The sequence below is a fragment of the Micrasema longulum genome, unplaced genomic scaffold, assembly GCF_059751315.1.
Source record: "Micrasema longulum isolate JH-2025_06_02 unplaced genomic scaffold, ASM5975131v1 h1tg000322l, whole genome shotgun sequence".
NCBI lineage: Eukaryota > Metazoa > Arthropoda > Insecta > Trichoptera > Brachycentridae > Micrasema > Micrasema longulum.
Window position 1 is genome coordinate 272,454 of NW_028277526.1, and position 27,031 is coordinate 299,484.

A 27,031-nucleotide genomic window follows, 5' to 3' on the forward strand; every position below is an offset into this window, starting at 1 on the left:
AAAAAACAATTTCAGGCGTTGCCTAGTATGTAGGTGAAATAATTCAATTAGATGAATCTCACCCGCATGAATAAAGGTTTCAGCTCTTTAACTTCACAAACATCAACAGATGAAAGAATTGAAGGAATATACATGTTCAAATATAGGCAGAATGGTGAATGTTACACAGTGTGTAAAGTGGCCACTTGAACCAGCCATTGACAGGTCATAAGCCCTGTAGATGCCTGGACTTCTATATTACCTTCTCTTAAATGTTCTTCATCTCTGTTGTAATATGTTAAAATCTTTATGGTTTTTACTAACTTGTTTGAAAAACTTAAGCGTGGACGTACCACTCAAAATATTATTGATCTTTATTTTATTTAGTCAAGTCCGAGTGGAATGAAAAACACAGTTCTTTGTTTATTTATAGTAGGGCAAGAATACTGTAGAAGTGTTTTTGACAATGGCTACTCTCAGGCAAATAAACTGAAAAAGGAGATCGAGTGGAGACTAGTCCACAACGTGATCTAGTGGTTAATTCGTTTGCCTGTCATGCCCAACGTCTCAGATTCGATTCCCGGCAAGGCTGACGTGAAATATTTATTCAACAAGTGATTTTTCAATATATATATTTTTCTTTTATAAAATTTTATGCTTCCCTAAACGTTAAACTGGTGCAATGAGGAAGTTCAATGTTTTTTTATATGTCTTTTTATTTGCAAATAGACTATAAAACCAAGCTAATTTTTTTTTATATGGTATTATCAGCGCTACGATTTTTTTTTGTATTTCTGAAATAACTCCGCGTGTGACGTAAGAGGTTCTTGTTATTCTCTGTCAGTTCTCCCGATTGATTCGTTTGCGGTAAAAAAACCTGATATCCTTTGCAGCTCTCATATCATTGGTTGGTTCATATGAACCAGTGACGTCATTCAAAGTAGTGCTTTTTTATTTAAATATTTTTTTTCGTACTTTTTCAAAAAAAAATTGCGCGTAATTTAATGCTCGAATATTTACCGCGCGTAAGACAACATTTTTTGTATCCAATTTCCCGTAGGGCTGATGTTCCTGATTGTTTAAAAAATCACAACTATCGTTTTACAGTACAAACCTTATTTTGTCTTCTAGAATTTGTTTTTTATAACTTTTAACTTACATGCTCTCGTGTCAACTGTACTGTAAACCGTATTTTTATCTATTTTTAAAAAAATAATTAAAATATTTTACTCTGATATTTGCCGTAAATGTTATTCGCTGACATTATAAGTAGTTTGAGCTTAACAGCTATCACTTTTTTAATTTTTAGATATACTTGAGCAGTGGTAAAAAAGCCAAGAATCAGCAGCCAAACAGTTAAAATTTCATTTGAGAGCCAAATTCCTTTCTTCTGTAATAGCAACGTACCTTAATAATAAAGTACGTGTAAAAGAAGCCGAAAATATGCGTATTCACTTTCCATTGCAACTAGAAATTCTTTAAATTGGCAATTTTTTAAAATATTTTTTCAATTTGTTTATTTTTCAATACATATATTTACATAGAAATATGATGACAAAAATACACTTTGGAAAAATACACCTTAAAATTAAGCCATACCATAAATTTGAAAAACTGCCCACGAAGACTTCAGCGTCTGAGCGTAGGTAATCCCTTATTTAATTATTAATAAGTTTATATCATATAAATATAGTATGACCATGAAAAGAAAAGAAAAACAATATTAACATATGCTGATATTACGAAAACATGATTTATTTGCTGTACGCATTTTATTTTTATTTATTTTTTATTTTTTTAAAGAAGGTGTCTATCTGTTCCTTCCATGCTAATCCAAGACGTCAAACGTACTTTAAACTGTACAAGTGATTTAATGTTTTGTAATTAATTAGTTAGAAGATTGAAGGATCTTGGATCTACATGTAAGGAGTACCTCTGTGCAAACTTAGTTCTGCATCCTGGAACTGACAGTACACTATCGGATCTATTGCTAATACGATTTAAATTATTACTAAACAATTCCCTATTTAAGTCAATATATTTCAGGCACTGAAATAAATTTCATTTTCTAAAACAAAGGAGTCCACTCTTTACGTATAATTCATTACTAGGAAATATTCTATGTTTTTTGTAAACTATCTTAATCATATTTTTCTGTGCAATTTCTATTGAGTGACTTTGGGATAAAATATCGTGTTTTTAAGCAACGATCGGACTGATATTTTTTTGAGACTGAATTCGGCGTGTTTTGACCATTGATATATATGCATTCACTAAATGCAGCACTAACTACACGTCTTGTTTTACATTCAACACAAATTTCGGAACACGTGCAGCAAAAAGGCACCACCTAAACTGGCATAGATAATGCAAATCAATTTTTATTATTATGTGCGGTGTGGCAAACCACCGCGTACCTCCGCTGTTGATACACACATGCTATTTTAAAACACTCCCAAATATTATCAATGATCTTACATTCTATACATTCCTTATCTTTCTCTCTCTTCAATCCGTGCATCATGTCTGATGTTGGTGATCACTTTTGACTCCAGGCATGGCTCATCTGTGGATAGTCTCCATCCATCTAAAAATGTCTTGCGCTTTTCTGTAGGAAATCGTCAGTGATAATTCTGATAATTTAGTGACTAAGCCGCTCCATGTTTTCGGTTGACGTCCATACGATCTTGTCCCTTCTACTTTTCCCAGGAGGATATTTTTTTCCAAACTATCAGAGTTCTCACTGGAAAGATGTCCAAAAGCTGCAGGATTCTTTTCTCGTACATGGATGTAAGTAACACATACACATTCCTTTACCAATTTTTTATCTACAGCTATTTTAAAATTATATTTTATGCAATTATTTTTAAGTTTTCCAACTTTGACTCTAGAAAGCGACTGTTTTGTTAAAATCTTGGACCACCATCCTTGAAATAATATTACTCTTGATACCACCAAGGAATGGTCAGTTTTACATAACAATAAAAGGTATACGAGTATCGAGGTTTAAAATTATATTTTTTACATTTAAAGCTTTGTAGACTACACGGTTACGGTGATATTGCACAAGCTGTCAAATAAATAAACGCAAAAAATTTGGGCGTACTCTAAATGTTTTTTTTGTTTTGAACACACTGTTCAACGAGACCTGGCCCTTGTTACACGTGCTCGCCACGAGCTCAATGCGTGAGATATCACGTATATGGTCCATCTAGACATTCAAGGGTCCGTTTAACAGATTTAGCTAAGTGTGTAATATCGAAATAAAAAATATTTTAAAGACTGGAAAAATTAAATTATTAAAACTATAATTTTCAAATAATTAGTTAACAGTATTTTTCCCATTTTTTATGTTTGCAATAACTGCATACCTACATTAAAAAAAAAGCACAATATTAAATAATACCTACGAATATATACTATTAACAATAAGGCTCTAACAACTAATTAAGTATATTGCCATCATAATGTTTTTACAAAAGAGTAGGCAAAAGAAAAAAATGGCGATTAATGCATATTTTCTACATATCTATTTGAAATTAATAATCAGTGACAAACTGTTGATTTCGAACGTATTTAAAAAAAGTTATCACATTCAAAGCCTTATCTTTACTTGATGGAACATAAAGTGCTGTAAGATAAAATAAGTGCAGCTTTTCGCAATTATTTACTATAAAGTAAGGCGATCGATCTCACGCTTCAGGTGCGAGTTTTATAGTTATAAAATATAACAGTGTGATACGACCCACTAAACATTTGTTTCATGTTGACCATCCCAGAAATTCAACCCGGAGCTTCTATCTAATAGCAAACGATCCATGTAAGCGATTATGTACAGCTTCCCATATTTTTTTATTATCGACATTAATGTTTTATTTTAATAGTATTTATGTAAAAAAAAAACTATTACTGCCAGTGATTGAACTTCACTCAAAAAATAAATACAAATATCAATAAAGCGTGGCTAGCCCGTTCCCAGTAAGATAAGAAACTAGCTGATTAAAACAACTCGTTTCTCCGCACATCAGTCACTTTATTTTATATCTTAACCATTTGAATATTATTTAAAAATAATATTTTTTTCAAAAAAGGACTGTTTTTCTTGATAGAATACAGTTGACATTTATAACCACCAGTTTTTTCATTTGCCTGATTTAACGTAGAACGTGGCATCTTTGACGTTTTCAGAAAAAATATAACAGAATCCCGCTTAATTGGTTTGCTCAAATTGGAATATATCACTGTGATAGCATGTGGAATAACCGGTGAACGACCAATATGTATGTTTAAATGTAAAGCGTAATGAAAAATATAATAATCCAAGTCTAAAAATCTGGTTTCATTTTACATAGAAAACTGTAGTTTTGACCCGCCCGGACACTTCATGCTCACTAATATCACTTCATCATTAATTTACCCATAAGGATATATCAAATCTCTGTTTTGGTCAAGTGTATTTAAATATCTAAACCATGTTGAATTGTACGTGTACCTACCAACTCATTTAAATCAATAAGTAATTCAATATTCTTGCTTTTTTTACATTGTTTATATTGGAAAACACTCAATGTAAAAGTTTTTAAAAAAGAGATCAAAAGTTATTAATAATCTGGATTTAAAAACTGGCCCCTACCGAACACGCATTACAAATGTTAATTTTGAGGGTCTTTTAAAAATATATTTACTTTAGTTTTTTTTTATTTTGAATCTTATAATAGGGCACACATAAACATATTAATATGTGTGCCTTAATAATAACAATGTACATATATTTCATTTAGAAGTTATTTAAACATATTTCTTTACCGTCTGTTTGAATTTAGATTTCTTTTTCTTCATAAATGTTTTTTCCTATTTCATAATATTTTTTAATGCTTTTAATAAAATAGAATTTTGTGACTTTGCCTAAATATTATGTTAAATAGAACTTGATCAGTGAATTATAATAGATTATCTTTCCGAACTCAATTTATCATCAATTTTATCTACAAAGTAAAATTAAGTTTTCTGTATGAAAAATGGAACATGTATAAACTTTTTTTAAATATTTAGCTACTGGTCACCGACGAAGACACTTTGAATGTTCATACTATTCGTTCATAAATTCGATTTTACTTTATGCCGATGAAGATAGCGTTTGTAATTGGGGCCCTGAAAGTTATGTTTTTTACGTGAGACAGCGTAGAACTATAATAAAAATTGAATGCTCTGTCGATTCGCGCAGTTCGATCCACCGCGCACGTTAGCAAACAGACATGGAAATGTTGATAATTGTTATTAAACATTTGTTTATAACCACTTACCGGGTTTTTTCATGTCTACCGGTTTCGAGACGTACCCGTCTCTTCGTCGGGACACTAATTAAACCAACATGCAAAACCCACCATACACCTTTATCATAGTTGTAAAGTGACCCAGAACGGGTAGAAGAAGTGTCGGCAGGCCTCAGACAAGGTGGTCTGATGACATAAGAGTTGCAGGAAGTGGTTGTATGCGGTTGGCTAGGGAAATATGGAGACTAAAGGGGGAGGCCTATGTTCAGCATTGGACAAGAGACGGCTGATGATGATGATGATGAAAGTGAGTTTTGCATGTTGGTTTGATCTGTGTCCTGACGAAGAGACGAATACGTCTCGGAACCGGTAGACATAGAAAAATCGTAAAGTGGTTATTTACAAATATTTAATAACATTAAGTATAGTGTTTGTCTACAAAGTAAATGCTTTAAATATTAATTATATGGAAACGTTGGTTTATTTCATTTATCCTTGTACAAATTGAAACCTATACTTTTTAAGCATCACTTTTCCAAAAAAGAATAGTTAACTATGTGTTGAACTGTTTTTGGCGCTAATTACTTTATTTTAAAAGACACAATATGAATCATTGTCATTCAATGTTTTTTGTAAAGTAATAATTTACAGCAAGGTTTTCTGTTATTTTAAGTGTATGCTTAAGTTTCAGATTTAAATGTTTACGGTTTCTTTTGTCTCATCCGTATTTGCCACTATTTTTGAACGTTTTGTTTCTTAACAAAAGTGTTTTGTATCTTGTTTCGTGGTTATTATTTTTTTATTCCTTTAAAGCCGTTAAATGAATACAAAAATGCAGGTAATATAATTTGACACTGTAGGTATGAGAGATATGTATAATCATTGGAATTAACATAATAATTTGGCAGATTGATACTAGTTTTGGTGTTTTTAATTCAGTAAACATATCGGAGATGTTATAATAAAGATGATTAGATGTGCCCGCGTGCCGTTTTGTACAATTTGCCCTTTAAAGAAATGATTTGTGTCCTTGACTAGAGATCGTGGAGAATGTATGATAAAGACGATCACTCTGCCTGAATAGTCTGTACCTGCTCATCGCCTATTATGTCATGCAAATAGACTGTTTACTAATTATGTAATTATACATTCCGACCACGGCCGCTTCTGATGCAAACTGTAAATATTTTAGTGGGAGTTGTTTTATTCGGATTCCGTTAAATATTATTTGTTCGGTAGTACCTACCTCAATAAGGAAGTTCAGTGTTTTTTTGTGTTATTAACTTGTTAATTGAATATCAAATTAAACTTTTTTTTAAATATACATTTTATTATTTACGAGCTGAACCCGGCAATGCTTTACTATTGCTAGATTTAAGTTCTTGCCAAATAGATTCACATTTGAAAGTTTGATATCAATTACTTTATTTAATCCAAATTAGATATGTACGTATACATTATTATTTTTGAGTTTCAGTTTAGATAAATTGTGAGGACAGAGAATTTTGATAAATAGGTGTTCGAACATTGTTTTCCTGTCACTGTCTTGCAGATGCCTCTCCAATACTGTGCGAAAATATTTTTGTTTTTCAATAAGAATGGATTAAAAGAAGCTTGGTCCTCCAACTATTGGTATGAAAGAAATACAATGATCCGTTAGTCTGTGGTGACGTAGCATCGTTATTATGTTCACAAATCCAAAATCCTACTGCAAAACTAAAACAAAAACATACCAAACCAACCATAGACAAAGCAAGTTAATTACCGAAATTTCAAGAATTAATTTCAAATAGACTCTTTTTGACGTACCATCTTACCGCATACTCATATGATATATCTTTTTTTTAGCTTTACATTTTTTTAAAATTAGGATGTAAAATAAGAATCCTATTTTACTTCTTACCTCTCCGGCTACCCAACTGCATGTCAGACCTTTTGTTAGAATAGGCAAAATTGACGATTCGCTGTACCGTTTTCCGCACCTCAAAACTGAACCGATTTTGTTATTTTTTTAGACTGAGTATCAGAATAAAGTTTTCTGTATCAGAATGTTTCGCGTTTTTCAAAAATAGTTATAGTTGTATACCGTGCGCCCGAAGACAACAGATAAAACTGTGTTTTTCTACAGGTTTGAAAGGTTCTAGTTCCCAAATTAAACCGTGTTTTTTAAACGAAACAATATAGGGACACGCATGTAAATATCTATGGTAAAAAAGAGCTCTGCGCTAGTTTGGACATGTAGAGCGAATGGACAACGAAAGAACGGCTAAAAATATTTATAATGCGAATTTTCATAGATGCAGAAATAGAGGAAGACCGAAAAAGACATGGCATGACCAAATCCAACAAATACTTGATGATGGATATGGCAAAAGTCGGAATAATCGACGCGCGTGCATGAGAAGATCTACGAATGTAGAGGAAGCGAGATCTGAATGCAATTATAGAGTGATGTAACGTTTCATCCTCTCTGCCTACCCTTACGGGAAAGCGGTGTGATAGTTTGTTGTTGTTGTTGTTATTCTAAAAAAACATTTCTCTTGTGCCATAATTCAAACAGAAAATACGCGAATACGTTTGTATGAAGAAAAGTCAGACCGCGTTTCCTCTTAAGATTAAACATAATTAGGTATACTTATAAAAATTTATTAAAATAACTTTAGGGAAAACTGTTCGGATAAACGTAAAAAAGATGTTGTAACTTTTCATTGGTAAGTAGGTAGGTACTTGTTTATGATTGAATTCCGAATCTAAAAGTAATATGTAGATATTCAAATATTGAATTTAAGTAAGTACTTGTTTATGTTGAATTCCAAAACATAAAATAATCAATTATTTTCAAATAAAGAATTCTTTTAGCGAATGTCAAACTCTACTAAGGGATGCACTTGAGTCAGGAATGCGATTATTAAAAATATATTAAATCTCAGTAAATATTATTTTAGTATAATCAAAAATCCAGTAAAAAGAAATAATGGGTAGAAATTATAAGGAATTTAATGAAATAATCTGATCGGGATCCATAAAAAAAGGAATACTGTCTGTAAACATTAAAAAACCAATTTTTTTTATATGGAAAAAAATAACATCCATCAAATTTTTTTGTACGCGCATTCTCGGCGAATGCAACCCTGGTGATGAATAAAAAAAACATTTACGCTCCTAACTTTTTTGTTCTTAATAAATTGAAGATTTGATGAGCTTTAAATCTTCTCGCGGCAAAGATGTACATTTATCTGAAAACCACACGTAAATCGGTCCGGTAGTTATTGAGTCCATCGAGGACAACCATTCGAACATTGCCTTTTATATGTATAGATTTATTATTTTCATTTTAAATCTTCAAATTGGGCACATATAAACATATTCTTATGTATGCTCTTATAATAACAACGTACATAGTTATATTACATTTATAAGTTTTTTTACATATATTTCTTAACCTTCTGTTAGACACTACCGTATCTTATATATAGCTTTGTCAGCGTTTTGATTTTTGTAATTTTTAAATTACTCCGCGATGATTGTCGGCTTCGTGGGGTAGTGATCAGCGCATTTGCTTACCATGCAATAGGTCTCGGGTTCGATTCCCGACATGGTTGAAATGAAATATATATTCAAAAAATATGTTTTTACCCTAGAATATTTCATATTCCCTGGACTGGCATCTGAAGCATATGACTCATCATTTTACCTTCATGTTACAAAAATGATCAAGATACACTGCGATTGATTTACCAACGCGGTGCCCTATGCATTATTAGGAGCAGAAAGGGAATGATGATGATGATGAGTTCTGCCAGTTGGTGAATTGGCTTCCCTTAAACCGGAAATATATTACAACACTCTATCATTGGTTGGTTCGTACGAACCAGTGACGTTGTATAAAGCAGTTCGATTTATTACAATCATTTTTACAACTTTTTTTCATAAATTTTTAAAAAACACTGTCGTAAAATTGAATGCTCTAATGTTTACCGCACGTTAAAAAACATCTGTTAATCTCAATCACAAATAACTATCGAGGTGATAATAAGCGACGTGATAACAATTTCTAACCATGAGTGTTTAACGTAATCGCGATCACAATAGAACATCCGTGAAACCCTAATATTAAATGCCAAAATATTTACGTTTCGCGATGTATAATCCTGTTGAGCAATAACATATTTGAATTTGAAATTATTCCAAAACCGCTATTTTTATTTATTTATTATTTATCAAGGTATTTATTGAATTTATACTGCGGTTGGCAAGCCAAGTGTCAAGAAAAGCAGTCGCCATAGTAACTGTAATTTAATTTTCACTTTTTTATCAGATACTCCTTACTTTTTTGCAAATGCAATATAGTGTATTATTTTTTATAGTAAATGCCGATTTTTTGCCAATGAACTGTAATTACTTACGAGGAAAAAAAAAATAAACCGACACGAGCTTTGACTTAGAGATTGCACACGCGTTGACTTATGACTGTGATAACTCAAGCATGTTCATTATCGTTCATTGTGATCGCTTAGCATGTTTTAAGCACGTAGATAGGTATTTGTGATTGAGCTACTGGGCCAGTCTAACAAGCGCTGCTGCGTCCGGCACACCAAACCACTGTCTGAGATTTCTAATACATGATGCTCTTTTGCGTCCCATACCCCGCCTGCCCTTCATCTTTCCTTTCATAAGTTGAAAAAGGGCATATTTCTTACTGCGGAATATGTGATCAAAGTATGAAGCTTTTCATCTTTTGACAGTGGTCAGTAACTCCCTCTCTTTATTCATAATGCTTTTGCCAATGAACTGTAATTACTTACGAGGAAAACAAAAAATAAACCGACACGAGCGTTGACTTAGAGATTACACACGCGTTGACTTATGACTGCGATAACTTAAGCATGTTCATTATTGTTCATTGTGATCGCTCAAATGCTTAGCATGTTTTTAAGCACGTCGATAATTATTGTGATTGAGCTAAAGGTGAGCGAACTTCCAATAAATGTAAAATAAATAAAACACTTCCTCGGCTGTTCATGTCAGAACAACGGGACGCGAACCTGACTTGGGATGACGCACAGGAGCTGGCAGCCGATAGAGATGCTTGGAGAATCTTCGTAGACACCATATGATCCGACTAGGGAGCGGACACAGAATGATGATGATGATAATTGATTTATTTTATATTTGAAACATGGTTCATCTCACCTCTACATTCAGTGGGTTTGAATGTTTAATTAACCTTTGTTAATCGTGTGACTATTTCGATAGTAGGCACACTAGAATATTTTATTTGAAAACGTTCTGTCACACACACAAGCAAAGATTATAATGAATTTAATGGACTTTTCTTATGTACTAAATAGCGTTCTAGATAACGCTATGTAATCGTTTCTCCAGTCCATGTTATTATGTATTAATTAAATATAAAGAGAGAGTTTTATAATAGGTTTAATATTGGCGTCAACCTGTCTGTAGTGAGTATTGTCATTAATTTTTCTTATATTAAAAGAAAAATACTTGAGTTATTATTTAGCCAAAATTGTTTTTTTGCCATTTCTTTGAAGCCGTAAATAACTTGAGCTGGAAAAATGGGAAACGAGCAGTATGGTGGAGTTTGAACCTGGAATCTTTGGTTCGTAAATCCGCAACACTACCACAGGACCACAACCGGTTTAGTATATTAAATGAAATAGCGCAATTTTTTTATGAAAAGGAGAAATGCGTACGTTTAATGTTGAAAATCAATCTAGGTATTCTTGAATACTTAATATAATAGTTGAGAAAGTGATCCAATTTCAAAAAACGTAATGTTGTATATTTTAGAATAAGATTTATTCACACTCCAGCACTGTGTAACACGGGTAAGTATTGGTTTTCACCAATAATGTAAATGGTGATTTCATTCATTATTTCTAAAATCAATAGTTAAGTAAATAATATGTTTTAGCGATATTTGTGAGATTTTTTTACACTGCAGGTGAATCATTTGATTTCAAGTTATATCGTGTGTTTCTGATATTTTTGTGTGTCATAATACTAATTGGAATTATTTTACATACATAAGAGTGATGGTCAACAACTTTTCAATTCAAATACCTCTATTCAATGGAGAGACAGCGCCATAAATTGAATTTCATTTTTCACGCAATTATAGGAAATAGGTTTCTGTTGAATACCAGAATAACTAAAAAATCGGGGTTTATAATTGACTATTTATTTATTAAATAATATCTATCGGTAATATACAAAATCTCTGAATCCATCTGAAACAAACAGGCGCTGTTCGAAATGAAGGCAAAGCTTCATAATCAAATGGATTATGGCAGTGTGTGAGGGGCCCCACTTCACAAGTAGGGCCGGGGCGCAGACGGTTTACTGGGGAATGTGGGCGCCGGAAGCGTGGAAGCCTGTCTCGTCGGCGTAGAAAGTCACGGTGATAGGGGTGCCCAGAGGGTCCTTGTAGGAGTACGAGCCCTTGACTACGATGACCTGCTCCGGTTTGCCTTCCTCGTTCTTGATCTCCTTTAACTCTCCGGTCTCATCGCGGACGATCTCGTTCTCAGTTTCGAATCTAAACAGAAACAAAGAAAAACGTTATTATTTATTTTGCAATTTTACCTTTAATCGTTTTATTTTATTTTAAAATATTTCTGGGATCAATATTACGGAAAATTCTGTTTTTAATAAGATGTGTAACTGTCTAGCAATTGGAAAATGAACTAATTTTCCTTAATGGGTTATATTGCAACTCACCCAAACTGGTAGGGTCCCGCGGGGTCCTGGTCGAATGAGGAACGGAGGATTTTAATGGGCTCCTTTTCAGCGGGGGCAGCGAGGGCTACGCCCACAGCGATAAGGAAGAAAAATGCCTGGAAGAATTTTCACATCATTAATATTCAATTTAACATTGTTTGTATTGGAAGAAATGCATTTTCATTCAGTTTTATGCTTTTGTACGTGCTTTTCATCGAACACGTTGTTGCAAAATGAAGGAAATTACAGATTTATAATTTATTTGGTTTATCTGATATATTAAGGAAAAAAATGCGTATATGATTTTTAAAATTATAATTAACTAGCCTTAGATTGAGATAATTCTGATAATCTTACATTTCGCAACCACTAACGCCATTGCTGCTAGGCGGTGTAAATTGCATTCTTGTCTAATCGACAAATTGAAAGTCCACTTCGCGAAAATAAATAATTTAAAAAGTTTAGATTAAAATCTTCCGATAATCTCACATATTGCAACCACTAATGCCGTTGCAGCTAGGTTGTATTAATTATTGTCTTATCATCGACAAATCGAAAGTCTTGATTAATATTTGTTCATAAATTACATTTACTTTACTTTAAAAAAAAGCTAATAGCTAAAATGTAAAATAAAAAATAAAATAAAAATATTCCGACAATTCGTATGTTTTAAGTATTATTTACTTGGGTTACTAATATTACCATAACCTGTGATGCAAAAAATATTTTTTTTTTTAAATGTTAATGAAACGAATCGGCTTAAAAAATCAAATAGTAAATTTAGAAAGAAAGAAAAACAAATTATTTATCGGTTGATAAGAATGTTAATACGAGTATAGGTACGCAATGTCCATAGGCGATATTAGAAAACGACGGCGACGTCGCGCGTCGAGTCGGTGGGGCCAGGGGCCAGGGGCCCGAGGCCTAGAGCAGAGGACTCGGTCCCCGACTCCCGATTACGATGACTTACCACTCTCATGTTGATGGTGCTTGTGTTCTGCTGTTCTGTACAGACGCCAAAGTAGATACTGATGCTGCAATGGCGGTAAACTCCTCTTTTATACAAATCTAAAATCGTCTGAAAACAAGTATTCCGCCTTCTCGACTCATCCTGCGTATTTTTTTGTTTCTTTCTCACCTGCTTTGACATTTGCACAAAATTCAATATTCATCGCTTACCTAGGCGACTGGACCATCAACTGTGGCATTGTTTGTTAAATCGACATTTGATATATATGAGAAATGCTAAATAAAAATAAAAATACAGTTTTCATTTAGCGAAAAATTTTATTGAACATTTATTTTATTTTTTACTTAAATAATGCTTCATCGAAATTTCCCTATCCACACTCAGTGGTACATAGGGCACATTAACATTGCAACTGCTACGTATCTTGCAGAGGCGAATCGTGTATAGAAGCGATTATGCGCAGCTTACCATTTTATTTGACTATTCATAATAATGTTTTACTGTGACTTTATTTACAGAAAAACAAACTATTTCTTATAAATCATTGCCACCGTTTGTACATTTTCCAAATATAAATAAAACTATTGATAAAGCGGGTTCAGGACAGCAATAAGCCAAGCCTTTATACAAATAAGTGTACTGTATTTTTAACATATTAAACCTTGTAGCGGGATTTTTCTCCTAGAGTAAACATGCAGATTACACAAATTCTTTAAAGATTCTCGATTTGGAAAACAGTATTTCCATATTTTTTTTCATAAGCACTATTTTCTTTTAAGATGATACTTTTGACATATGACTCGCAACACATGTGGCGCTCGACGCGGCCGTTTTTGGCATTATTCATTTCTAGAACAAATCAGTCAGTTGACATTTCAATCGTAATGGGAATACCTCATAATAACTGAATTACAAGCTTTTTTAAAGTTATGTGTTAAATTAATAGATAATATAGCTACACAATATAATTTATCATATAGTTAAGTCGTTTGAGTTCATAGATGAGAGTTGTTGTATCACACAGAACCACAGAAAAAAATTGCAATTTATGGCATATACAATTTATGGTATATATGTATTATGTACCTACTATGTAGTTACAAATAAATGATATTTTTTGTTGCTTACCTGTAAATAAAATCACCGTTCGCTACTGGTATCTTGATAATTTTAGTTGCATGTGATCAGTTTTAAACTTCAGACGCCAGAAGATTGAAATATTTCACTGTAATACCACGTATAAGTGACCGAATCTAGATTTTCAGCCAAAACCGAATTTCAGCTTCTGTTCTAGTATCGGCCAATTTTAAACCGAAACCTAAACCGCGGCCGAAATTAAATTCGTCAGAAACCGACCGAAATCGAAACATCAGTTGTTCACAATCACATATAAAACCAATATTTCAAATCACTCTGCCAGGAATCGAAACCCAGGACCTCAAGCAAATCTTACATCTGTAACAAATATAATTTTTTACGTATATAAAAGAAAGGTAAATTACAGAAAATAGCAGTTTTAAAAAAGAGAAAGAGAAGAAAAAAAAGAGAAAAAAAAAGAAAGTGCAAAGTTATGTGACAATATAATATTATTACCGTCTAAATTAGACGTAAACAAAACATGAAATTATGGCCTAAACGTAAAGGAGGACATTCAATTAGACTTATATTGAGATTAGGATGTACATTAGAATGGATGGATTGATGTATTAAATATTTTTTTTGTAATCAAAGAGAAGGGGGTACAAAAAGTTGCATTTTGGATCACATAGAACGTAAAATATATTTTTAATAATATTCCGTACTACTTTTGGCCGTCAACCGAGGTTTGAAGTTTAAACTTAGTTTAACTTAAGTTTTAGTTTTCAATAAAATTTTCAGTCATAAAATATCAAATTTCGCTCTTATATAAAAATAAAACTAACTATACAAATAAAAAAACAACAATTGTCTCAGAAAAAAAATTTATTAAAATTTTTGAAACATACAATCATATATTTTTTTTTATAATTATAAAAACCATGAAATTTTCAGATTTTCCTACATAATAAGATTTTCCTGTTTCTTACACGCAAATAACGGCAATGGTTCATGACGTTATTTTGGTCCGTGTAACACCATATTTTGCTCTTTTCCAAGAATGATAAGTTACTGTTATCGAAACTCCTGTCACCATATTTACATAGCGTTCTACGCCGCGCCGGGTGAGTGACAAGGGATGTAGGTAAGAGTTTGAAAAGGTGTTTGATTTATTCAAGTTTTTTCCAAAACGCCACGTGATATTTTACTTTCGATAAATATGATGTTACTTGGGATTTGACCCAAATAAATATAACGATATGGTATGTAGTTTGAAAATTAGGCTTCGGTTATCAAAATATTCTAACTGTATTTTATTTTTTTATTTTATTAGGGAAATCAACAGTTCTACATACATATTTTTAGTAAACAAACAGATAAAGTGTATAAACTCAGAACTAATAACAGATTTCCACATAGTATACAAAGTTAGTAAAGAAAATATATTGCATATCAAATAAATACATACAATTTATACATATCAAAATGTTATTTTCATGTACTCAATAATCAAAGATTTTTTAAATATTAATTTTAAGAACATTAAGTTACTGTAAATTGGACGGGATAAGGACAAAAATGCTTGAAGAGAGGATAAGGAGGGGAGGGGAGATGTACATATTTATTATTATAATGTCAACTAAGTTACATAATACATTTTTAGTGTAAATTTTAAATCTGACAGAGTGATGTTTGTGTAATCCATATTTTTAAATTTTGTATTGTACATTGAAAAAGTCCTACGAAAAAAAGCATTTTTAACATACGATGTTTTACTCATTGGTACATGAAACAGGTGGTACCGTCTACAAATCCTGGCTGGCACATGTATTGATATTAAACCAAGCAGCTCTGTACAGTCAACCATTCCTGTCATAATTTTGTAAAGCAGTAGTTGGTCCGCACACACTCTGCGGTATTGTAGAGAAATGATTCCATGGAAGGTGAAGGCAGTGAGAGTAGTATTAATAGCACTTTTTTCGATTCTCGATGATTCTTCTCGAGCCAAGCTCCCGTATGTGTTTTCTGGTACCCGAAAGCATTGCTAAAAGTAAATTTTCAGTATGCCCAAAAAAAAATATTTTCATGAGTGACAGGATCATATTTTGATATTCGTTCTTTGCAAAAGCGTCCAGAGAAAATATTTTTTTCTAGAAAAAAAAAACATTTAAAAACATGATTTGCTGTATTCTTACACGATGTTTTTTTTCTTTGTTGTTGAACCATACCGGAGCGTACACTTTAAGTAAATAGTCCAAGAGTATTAAACAAAACGATATACTAGCATTTAAAAAATGTAAAAAAGGGCATAATATAAATGAAAAAGAAGATTAAAATTAAAACATTTAATCAATTGATTAAAATAAAATTACTTTTTTTATGTACGATATATATAAATTTAATAACCAACTTATTTCGGCAACACGTTGCCACCTTCAGGGTTAATTACAAGCTATCAAAATGTATTATGTAAAATGTACACAGTGAGGGTTGAGTGGGTGTGGCTAAGGGAGGAGAGAGGTGGGTTTGTGTGTGGGTTAAAATGGGTGGGATTAAAAATATTATATTTAAACTTATAATCACCAAATCAAAGACAACTTAATCACCGATGCACATCACGAATCAAAATTATTATAATATAAATATGAGGTGCGGTCGGTTATGCTAAAACGTGTTTATTTGTAATAGGTCTGTGGGTTATAATTATTGTTTAGTCAGTTTATTTCCACGGCGCACATTTATAATCGCATTTTTCACTATCCCAATGTGTCGAGATATTTGTCTGAAAATTTGGGTTAGCCATGCGAACACGCGCTATCACTTCGCTAATATAAGGAGATATATATTATAACTCATTCACTGTTCAGGCTACAAGACCATGTAATGATTTAACAGGAAACGTGAAAAATGCACCCGCATTATGTGTCTTTAAGAAACGTCTTTGTGGTACAACTTTAACAATTTTTCAATCATCCCCACCTCCCTATCTCTTTTGCTCCAGATATATATATATTTATACATGTTTGGATAATTTATATGGCGCTATTTTTGCGAAAATCACCTCAAGGGCGCTGTACAATAAATATATATCCCAGCACGTCTTGCAGCTACAAAGCACATGGACGTTTGGGATTCTAGTTCCTCGTTTCCAATTATGATATATAGAAGCTATATTACATCACATCTTGCAGCTACAGAACGCATGGACAGTAAGAAATCTAGCCCCTATTTACGTTTTTTTTATTTTATTTTATTTTACAATGAAGTTAAGTGTTTAAGTGATTAAAAAAAACGAAATAAAAAACAAATTTATAAAAATAGAAGTAAGGTTACAACAAGTCTTGCAGCTACTGAGCGCATGGACGGTTGAAGTTCTAGACCTCATTTACTAAATTTAGATATTTGATAGTTGATAACATTAACATAACATGACTTATATAATATAATAGCTAACATCACAAAAAGTCTTGCAGCTACAAAGCGCATCGACGAGTGGACTTTCAGTAACATAAGAATGATTTTAAAAAGTTTACAATAAAAATAAAGAAAATACAATAATAATACTTAGAGCAAAGCACTAGTAATCGTAAGTATGGCAAATTAGTGAACATGTAACAGCACAAAAAGTAAACGATAACAAACTAAACAAAGAAAGCATTCCTTAACTTATTATTATTAAGGTTAACAAGATTATAGATGATACTTGATATTTTTATTTATCATAACATATATTCAATATTTATGAAAACTTTGTTTTATTACAATTTTAACACTTCTTTTGGTCATGTTTTAGTTTTGCAACTCAATATTACGTTAATGTTTTCCAAAATATGTAACTTTGTAAGTGAAAACTCTTGATGGAAGTTCATTATAATTTATTATAGAAATAAAAGACATACTTGTGGATTGCTTGGCTGAGGCATGTTAGATGAAGACTATCATAAACAGAGAACACTCCGTTTTCATTTTCTATTCATTAGTTTTATATAGATTCCCTGCTATTAAATGTGTATTCTAATTTTATGCAATAAATTTATTTTAAAAAAATATAAAAAAATACCTCGGTTTTTATTTCTATAATAAATTATTATTTTTTATTATTATTAGATCAACCCGCTTTGCTATTTTCAATGAAATGCCTGTAATATTTTACGTATTTTTTTCGTGAATTCTTAGTGATTACTTCCTTTTTCTGTATATATATTTCCTCCTTAAACTTATTTCAGGATACTCATTATGTTTCAATTGATTCTGCTCCCGAAAGATACATAACTGCTCTCCCTACAACCCCCCTTCTGATCCCGAATTTCATATCTAAACTTGTATGTAAAAAAAAAAGTTTTTTTTAATTTTTTATTATTGACTGTACATATTGACTTGTACGTTTTCATTTTTATTGTTATTTCTGTTAGTTAATATTTTTTAATTTTTAAAAATGCCATATAATGGTAATAAAGTCGCCAGGTACTTCATACGAAATCTTCATTCAATCGAAATGCATTTCATTTTTAAACGACTAAACCACTAAAAATGCAATAAAATGAAGTAGTTACATTAGTTTTTGAAACCTTGGAATAAATGTGAAGCATTTATTTTTAACCCGTTTTATTAAAATTAATGTCAGTTTTTTGTACAATAAAAGCGTCAGGAGTATTTATTTATACACTTTACTATTTATGTCCATGATGTGTAGCAGTTTTACTATCGAAGTAAAGTATTGAATGACAAGTATCAAGATAGTAAAGTAGTCGTTAACAGAAAATGCATTAACAAGTATGCTAATTTCTGTTTCGGCCAAAAGCCAGTCGTCATCCACCCTCACCCATCGGCAGAAGCACTATAATATATTAATTATTTTAGACAGCAGTCAGTAGTTAGCACCAATCAGGATGTGATCCATACATCCGAGGACACTTAACTGATCAGATAATAATCTAGTTGAAATGATATCTGCACAAACGATTGTACATTTTCAACAACCAATGTTCTACTCGTTCCAATATCAATTAATTACTCGTTGTAAAAATAAATTAATTGTTTGAACTAAACAATTCACAAAAATGTTATTAGTATTTTAAAATGATCTGTTCTCCTCTACTAGAACTGCAGCTAAACAATCTAACCTAACGCATCACGCTAGCATCTAAACATCGCGCATCGCATCGCCTGTCAATAAAATTCGCATAATCGGATAAACGACACTTTCTTAATGCTTACAAGTGAAGTATCATAACGTTTGCTTGAAACGAAAAAAGCAATATTTCTTTCCTATAACTTTAATTTTATTGATCTTGTAAGAGTTACACAAATAAAAGACTTGGGAATACTGTTCGATGCTAAAATAATACTTTCTCGTCACATTAATGCGATTACTAACGGACGATGAAATGCTTTGGATATTTGCTTCGAACTGTTAATTATTTTAATTCCATCCACTCCCTTAAAACATTGTTTACTGCCTTAGTAAGGAGTAACTTAGAATATAATTCAACAATATGGGCACCTTTTTACAATGTTCACGTAATGAAGTTGGAAAAAATTCAAAATAAATTTCTTAGATTTGTCAACTTTAACCTCATTTTCCAGCTGAACAGATTGACTATAACTTTTCACTTAACCTTTTAAACTTGTCATCACTTTCTAAGCGAAGAACTCTCAATGATTCCATCAGTTATTATAAAATGGCGAATGACACACTGGACGTCCCACTTTAACGTGAATGATAAGTATCAAAGTACCAAATTGATGTACAAGATTGCAGTTTACCTTTGTAATGTAATGTATTTATTTTAAATAACTGTACGAATGAAATTTGACCGCCTAGTTTTGCCTGAAACGATGAACAATACACAGATAAAAATAATTTCAAAAACGAAACATTGTTATAAAATCCAGTCGCTTTCCGATGACACTCTGTCTACTTGATGTTTGGTTTTAACAAACTCATCGCCATCACACGAAACGATGCGACCCAGCAGCCTTAATCGTGAGTCCTTTATGATATGGATTGTCGTCTTCGTTGCGGCATCTTGTGAACAATTATTTTGTAAATTCTCCAATCGTTGAACAACACCAGTTCGAAAAAGAGTATGGAAAAATTGACATATTTCGTTTTACATTGTCGGTTTTTAGATTTAAAAATCTTACCGCAACAAATTCTCGTATTTTTCTTACTTTGAATGAATAGTTGATAAATCCACCTGTTCCATGAAGAAGTATATAAATAGAACAGTTTTTTTTTTATTGGGTGGACATACTGTCTGGCATTTGGGATTTATCAACTCAATTTACAAGCGTGTATATCCCGTTCCTTTTCAGTGAGTGACGGGGCGTTTGAACCCCTCAGCGCCGGCGCGGTGCTTGCGGTCTTGTGACCACAACTCGGTCCAAACGTTCCGCACCGTGCATCAGGCGTCAAGTTAGTGTCAGATGGATACTGGAGGCGCCTGCGGTGATTTACAACTGGATCTCAAGGCAAACTTTAAATATTCTAATAAAGCGCATGACCCCGCTCTCCGGGAGCTGAGAGACACTGCCTGTCCGCTATCCGCTGCTAACCGCCAGCTATTCACTGCTCATCCGCTAAATATTTAGCCTTACGACATCGGCATTGTGAAATCGAGACAAAGTAAATTTGACAATGCGCGAGAGTAAACATTGCTCGCGCATTGCGCACTATACAACGCTGACGACGGGTGTAAGCGATAGATGAGGAACTTCAGCCCTACGGGAAATTGGAGTTAAAAAATGTTTTCTGTAAAAACAAGAGCATTAAATCGAACGGAAAAGTTTCTTGAAAATACGCGAAAAATCTATTTCAATAAAAACAAACTTCTTTGAACGACGTCACTAGTTCATATGAATCAACCGATGATGAAAGAGTTGTGGAAAATTTCCGGTTTGTTTACTGTCAACGGACCAATAGGCACAACTGACTGAAAAGAAGCGGAGGAGAACTTGAGACGTCACACGCGTAGTAAGTAAATTTCAGAAATACAAAACTTTAAAAAATCATAGCAGGGATAACTTTAATTATTTTTTTTTAAGCAATAACCCGCTAAGCCTCTATGTAGGGTAGGTGGGATATAGGGGATATGGAAAAAGGTAATTAAAAATACACCACAACACTCAGAACAACTGAGAAATAAATCTTTCTTGGATTTATTTCTTGCAACTGGCGGAAATCGAACCCGCGACGCCCGTTTCACAGTTGGCCGTCTTACCAGCGTTGTACCAACGGCGCCACGGCGCCTATACGATACATAATAATAATAAAAATGTTTGGCTAAGTATTAAAATATTTAAGTCTATTAACAAATAAAAAAAAACTGCTGAACTTCTTCATTGATACCACCTATTGACGAAGTTTACGTTCATGGCGCACGGAAAGAATGCGGTAGCGTGACAATGTCCGGTTAAGTGTAGATAAAAATCGGAACGTCGATATTCACGAATACAATATATATGAATAATATAATCACTGTAATAGTCATAATATATTCGCGGTCAAAACACTATATTGCTCACTTGTTCGTGCTCTTTTAGAATATGTATCCGTGATCTGGTCTCCCTTCTATGTAGGCCGGATAAATCATATCGAATCGGTGCAACATCGTTTGCTAAGAAAAGTAGCATGGATGGCTGGCCTCGAGAGGGAGACTACACTTACGGAGAAATGAAGTCAATGTTAAAAATCTCAAGTCTACAAAAACGTAGAAATAAATTTGACTCAATATTTATGTTTAATTTACTGAATGGCTTAATGATGTACCATCGTAACTGGAACAAGTGGCATTCAATGTTCCAATCCGCCGATTGCGAAATAATAATGTGCTGTTCCTCGATCAACACAGCACAAACTATGGCTTGCATGCACCAATGTCGATTATGTCCTATTTTAAACTCGAGACAACACCTGGATTTTTTTGGTGTAAGTCTTTATAGATTTAAAAAATCACTAAGATATACCGGATCTTGTCTTGAGGTAGTATTTTTTTTTTTGTCTTGGCTTTAATTTTATTTAGTTGTATTTTTTTTTAATAGTGCCTGTTGGATGCTCGATACCTTCGACCTCGGGACTGTAAACAAGGACTGCCCTCTCGCGATACGCGTGATCGAGAAAACAGGGAACGTTTGATTTTAGGTAAACTAATTGACGTTATGGTTTTGAGTGTCAATCCTGGAATTAATGAAAGGAGTAAGGACTTACGGTTTCCTCCCTTTGGCACTGGTCCAGAAAGACACCGTTATCGTTTGCACTGGTCACTTTGCACGTTTTCTTGTATGTTGGTGATTCGAAATCGCTGTCACGCTCGCGGTACGGTTTTCGTTGTGTCGTGTTTTATTGTTGTGTTGTCACGCGTTGCTTTCTTGACTCGCCGTCAGGGAGGAGTAGGTACATTGGGATTCAAAACAAGGACCACCGGAATCAAAGGAAGGAATGGCTTGACACTTGAATAAAAGAAAATGAATCCGAAACAGTGCCTTATTTCGTATGAGAAATTGTACATGTTAAGACCCTGACAAGTAGAGTATTTATCACATTTAGAATTTATTTATGAAGATGCATTTTTTTTGCACGACAACAGGCCAGGAGGCCCAATTACAGTGGTAAATTACATCACAGAACACCCAGGCTTGAGAAAAATCACATTTAATTTTGTTGGTGTTCTCACCGGGAATCGAACCCGGAACCTTCTGTCTGTAAGTCAAGCGTCTTGACCACTACACCACGGAGGCCGCATTGCTACACCTTCAGTCCTAGGTATACATACATACCTATTTTTAAAATGGTTTATTTTTTATTAATTTTGCTCCCGCTACCTTCGTCTGTTGTTTTGCGTGATAAATTAATTATTGTTTTTCAGCCGCGCAATACGTAAAAAAAACCATATTTTTTATAGTACTTACATGTAAACAATAATGTACTCGTAAATGCATGCTTTTATAATCGAAATATCGATCATGCACAGCTGCATAAATAGCACTAACGGCAAGGGTCCATCGCGTGTGAGACGCGAGAACGGGAAGTTTCTACCCCCCAACACCTCTTTCCGCGCGCACCATGAACGTGGACCCCGTTTGTACTTATACTAATGTGTAATGTGACTTTGGTATTAAGATTTAGAGCCATGGGCGAAACTTCCATGAACTTGCACAAAACCTGCCTATTTATTATTATTTTGGTTTCATCAAAATAAAAAAACATTATGACCTTATTGAGTATGCAAACGTTTGTGTATTATAAAATAAATAACAACAAAAATTATCAACGTTGTAAGTGCAAATTTTTTTTTTTGCTTATTTCTCAAGCAACAAATAAATGAAAAGGAATACGGAAGTTTAGGCATTTACTTCAGAAAAATCAGTAGATGAAAAAATTTAAGATATATGAATGACCAAACATTAGCACAACGGTAAATGATACACAGTGTGTAAAACTGCAAAGTGAACATTAAAATGAGTCTTACTAGTTCTTTGCTCGATGTATTATAATTTAATAATTTTTTAAACCTTTAAAATCATTTTAATTTTGCTGAAATTCCACACGTCGATGCGCTTTGTAGCTGCAAGACTTTCTGTGATGTTAGCTTTCATATTATATCTAACTTAAACTTTCACTGTGAATAGAGTCTAGATTTTAAACCGTCCATGCGCTCTGTAGCTAAAGATGAGTAACCGAAAAATTCCACATATTTAAAAATTAAAAACACTTCTTACTCATTTTTTTGTGCTGTGTGAATGGGAGCTAGATTTTTAAACGTCCGTGCGCTTTCTAGCTGCAAGGCGTGTTGGGACGCTTATTGTACAGCGCCCTTAAGGTGATTTTCACAAGAATGGCGGTATGTAAGTTATCCTAAATAAACAAATTATAGGTCGTCGGTCAGGTCAAAGAGAACTGATTGTCTACACCTCGATTAAAGTGTACAACCTACTTTCATTGTCCATAGGATAATTATTAAGTACTCTAAAAAAAATGCTATTAAGAAATGGATAAAGGAAGGATTTAATAGATTCCTACCCTAATTTAACTCCTTATTTATAAAAAATAATAAAAGAGATAAACAATGTAATAAATTACAAGTTAACTCTGTATACACCAGCTTTTGTTTCGTTTTTGACAAGGTCTATCATAAATTACTGTTAAATACATAATGTTAAATGTATTTCGGAAGTAAATTTCTCAGTTGGTTAACTAGCTATTTTAATGAGAGGCAGTTAATTGTTTAAGTGAACACTTTTTTCTCTTATTTTTTTTAAGGCTATTTGCTGATGATTTTTTTCAGTTTCAGTGCTGCAGAGCAGCGTTTATTTTATAATTAAAAAATACATATAATAATTTGTTACCCACTAAGTCTAAAGACTTTTCGGTGGGACACATTTTTTTTATGACAGGTTTATATTACATTTATTTTATTTATATTTTACAGATTTATTTATAAACAGGCACTATAAAGTATCTAGAAGATATTTCTTCAGTTCTTTTTTTTCATTTGGAGATTTTTCATGTTAATGATGGTTTGTGGGAGATCATTGAACAATCTTGAAACAACGCAATTTAATGTTCGCTCTCCGAAGTAATTTGTAATTCGGGAAACAGACAGGGAGCCCTTAGTTTTTAATCTAGTGTTGTGAGTGTGGGAAACTCTTTTTTTATATTCCGGATCAACAAAGTGATCTACAATCAATTTGTAGTCACAAAGTTCTTTTACCGGCAGGACATTACAGAATTTAAAATATACACCTTCGTCCATATGTTTCGCCTCACGGATTATGTTATCCGGTACAATCCGGATAACATAATCCGTGAGGTGATACAATGAGACCGGAAGATGAGACCCTAGACACTCACTCCGTAAGATATAATGGATTCAATGAGCAAGGTATATATGTATCTTAACGTTTTGAAAGGTAGTATGCTTTTAATTTCATAAATCACCTTAAGCCAGTACCTTAATCTGTCGCAGATTCCATCAATATGAACACCCCAGCTAAATTTGAAAATCGGTAAAGAGATAAACACCTGTAAAGATTGCTTTTCGGTTCAAAACAACTTCTTATCGTTGGATGAGTGGTGTAAACAAAATAAAATGGACTTCTTAGTCTTAATTTACAAATTTTTAATTAATTAATAATACGTAATTTTACAAACCTCTTTTTTGGGTTTTCTTTCATTCTTCTTAATTTATATCATTTTTTTATTAAATATTTTATAATTTCCCTTCCTTTTTCTGTACATTTACTTAAATAAGTAAATCAAAATCAAATGATTATTCGTGTTTTATTTTAAAGTACGTAAGTATGTACGTTTTTTTATAAATGCCCTTTGGGCATAAATGAACAAAATAAAAAAAATAGGAAAAGTCGATAAAGGTACACCTACATAACCATCGCAATTAATTCGGTGAACGCTCATTTACAGTCGCAGGCCCTGTGGCATAGAATACCAGCTCAGGAGAAGTGCGAAACTGTAAGAGAGAAGTGACGTTTCGAAAAAAAAATCAAACCTTACTGTTCTTTAAACAGTAATAATTTTGTTAATTAAATTGATTGATTATCAATCCTTGTTATTCTCTACACGTTTACAGGCATGGGTTTTTATAATAAAATAAAATAAAAACGATCACCTTAGACTTTTCTCACAATGAGTAAAACCCTTAACACTCGATTATTGTATTTAATCATTTCAAAAAAAAAAATCTGTTCAATTCTTGATATTTTACTGAAATAAAAAATTCTATAAAATAACAAATATATTTAGTTAAAGAATAAAGTTTATGATAAAGTGCCCTTGAGATGATTTTTAACAAGAAGAGGTGCTTTAGCGGAAATCCTGTGCCTACTTACTTAATTTATATTAAATAATCTGGTATCTACCATTCTACAACTAGTGGTAGCATTCAAACTACCCTTAGAGTAATAATTCTCTAAAAAAGCCTTTAAGCTCTATTGTGTAGAACAAAAGAGTTCAAAATTTTTGGTTTGGATTTTAGTTTAACAACAAGCGTGTAATGAACGGTTTCGATTCGCGCTTGCAATTCTCAACCTAAGTACCAACGGTTCGTTTTATTGCTGATATGTGTAGCTAAATTCGTAATAGAATAGAACGATTTTTCTCCGTATGGGCGACGCTATAAGGTTATTATTATAAATAAACTACCTAGTTTTCAAGCAGCTTTACAAATTAATATACGTAGATTGAATTAAGTTCACTATTATCTCCATCACACCTTTGTAAAACGATTAATAACATTTTCTTTTCCAAAAATTAAACGGTAGGTACGTAAGATGCTCACCTTCCTACGAGTAGCACCGTTTATGATTTCTGCTAATTAATTCTCAAAATAACCTACCAGAAGCAAAAAATATTTTCTTGAAGAGTCATTAAAATACCGGGCGTCCGCCTATCACATTGTCAACCACTTTTGATTATACGTTGTCGTATTTTTTATTCAAAATATTATTTTATATGTCAATAGAGACAATTGACATTTACGTTAACATATATACATTTATTTATACGTTTACGCTTATTGAGAGGAAACGCGGTCTGACCTTTCTTTATGCAAATGTATTCCGTATTTTCTCCCTGGATTATAGAACTACAGCAATGATTTTTTTTATACGCTATAGATATTTACGATTGGCGACGGGATTTTTCGTTTTGGTGTTGTGATAAATAGTTTTTTATGGGAGCTAGAGCCATCCAAACCCCATAAAAGCGCCATGTTATATCTGCAGTCTTCGGCAACACGGAATACAAATTTGATAAATAATTTTGAAAAACGGGAAAGATACCGAAACATTTTTTTTAATTCTGATTTTCTTTCCCCAAAAAAAAACAAAAAAAAAGTCGGTTCAGTTTAAGGGTGCGGGAAACGGAACAACGAATCGTCGATTTTGTAGATTTTAGTTAGGCACAATCAGTTCGAAATGAAGTTGTCTTTTTCGCACAGCATCGGGGAGGCATTTTCGAGAAAGTGACAGGAAA

At 32.8% G+C, this 27,031-nt stretch overlaps 1 protein-coding gene across 1 annotated transcript; it reads right to left on the reverse strand.

Annotated features, from left to right (window-relative positions):
- Positions 1–11,438: 11,438 nt before the first annotated feature.
- On the reverse strand, positions 11,439–13,038 carry LOC148282495 (larval cuticle protein 1-like). The gene is made up of 3 exons (XM_088224986.1): positions 12,964–13,038; positions 11,994–12,109; positions 11,439–11,811 (listed from the first exon to the last, which is right to left on the reverse strand). Exons 1-3 carry the CDS (start codon positions 12,970–12,972, stop codon positions 11,613–11,615), a joined length of 324 nt encoding a protein of 107 aa, XP_088081112.1. The 5' UTR covers positions 12,973–13,038; the 3' UTR covers positions 11,439–11,612.
- Positions 13,039–27,031: the final 13,993 nt, after the last annotated feature.

Bases quoted from the DNA above. Each gene is read 5' to 3' on its own strand.
- LOC148282495 (XM_088224986.1), bottom strand. The intron at 11,812-11,993 runs GTGAGTTGCAAT...GTTTCTGTTTAG, and splicing joins GCGGGACCCTACCAGTTTGG to ATTCGAAACTGAGAACGAGA.